General features: G+C 38.2%; 1 protein-coding gene across 1 annotated transcript; it reads left to right on the top strand.

The window, feature by feature from the left end:
- Window positions 1–4: 4 nt before the first annotated feature.
- On the top strand, window positions 5–910 carry LOC106736272 (DNA damage-induced apoptosis suppressor protein-like; the record flags this gene model as incomplete). The annotated part of the gene is made up of 1 exon (XM_014592600.1): window positions 5–910. A coding segment is annotated over one exon (906 nt), but the record flags the coding sequence as incomplete, so codon positions are not given.
- Window positions 911–921: the final 11 nt, after the last annotated feature.

Below are 921 nucleotides of genomic sequence, written 5' to 3'. Positions count from 1 at the left end.
GCCCTCGGAGTCAAGTAATACAAAATTCTTCAGCAGTTCAATAGAAATTAAAAATAGCTATTCCCAGCATGAGCTACCATGTTACCAGCATCATAATATAGATACTTCCAGTAGCATTCAAGAGAAATATACATGGTGTCCACCTTCATCACTCAGACTTCTTGAAGGTGGAGTTGACAGTTCCCAGGATTGTGACCCTGAAATTTGGGATGATCTACCATTCTCTGAAAGCCTGAACAAGTTTCTGGCAGTTATTGAAAGTGAGATTGCTGTAACTCAGACAGATGCCAGTAGTAGGGAACATCATGTAGATAATGACCTCGATAAACTTCATACAGACTGTAGCAGGTTGTCTATGACTCCCCAGAGAACCGCTGGAGCCATGTGTACACCACCTGTAGCTAAGAGATCATCACAGGCAACAGTCAAAGCAAGCTCTAGCAAAGATAACTTCCTTTCCAACTGTAAAGCAAATCCAGGGCCTAGTATTCAAAATAAATCACAATCAGATAACACATCAGAGGCTGTCTCTATAAGTAGTAATAGAGGAGATATTTTAGAATGTTTTCAGCCAAACACTTACCTGTCAGCTCTGTTCTCATCTTCGAAAAATTTCAAAACAACAGTTACTCTTAAGGAGACTATCAAAATTCCACCACATACGAATGAAATTTCACTTAAGCCCAGTGCTTCAGAGAGAGACCATTCTTATTTCAATTTGAAATATTTTAATGGGCATGGAGAAAAATCACTTCCAAAAATGAATGAAGAGTTGAGAATTTTGTGTTCTAGGAAGTATAGTGATTTTTCTGATCTTTGCACATTAGAGAACAAACAATATTACAGGTGGCCAAAGAATCAAGGTGAGAGTTTTACAATTTGCAAGAAGCTTACATATCCTTTAGAAACTGTTGGCAGTAG

This window comes from Tupaia chinensis, unplaced genomic scaffold (genome assembly GCF_000334495.1).
Source record: "Tupaia chinensis unplaced genomic scaffold, TupChi_1.0 Scaffold133376_1, whole genome shotgun sequence".
NCBI lineage: Eukaryota > Metazoa > Chordata > Mammalia > Scandentia > Tupaiidae > Tupaia > Tupaia belangeri.
The sequence above is the reverse complement of the archived record's forward strand: the minus strand, read 5'-3'. Positions and strand labels throughout refer to the sequence as shown.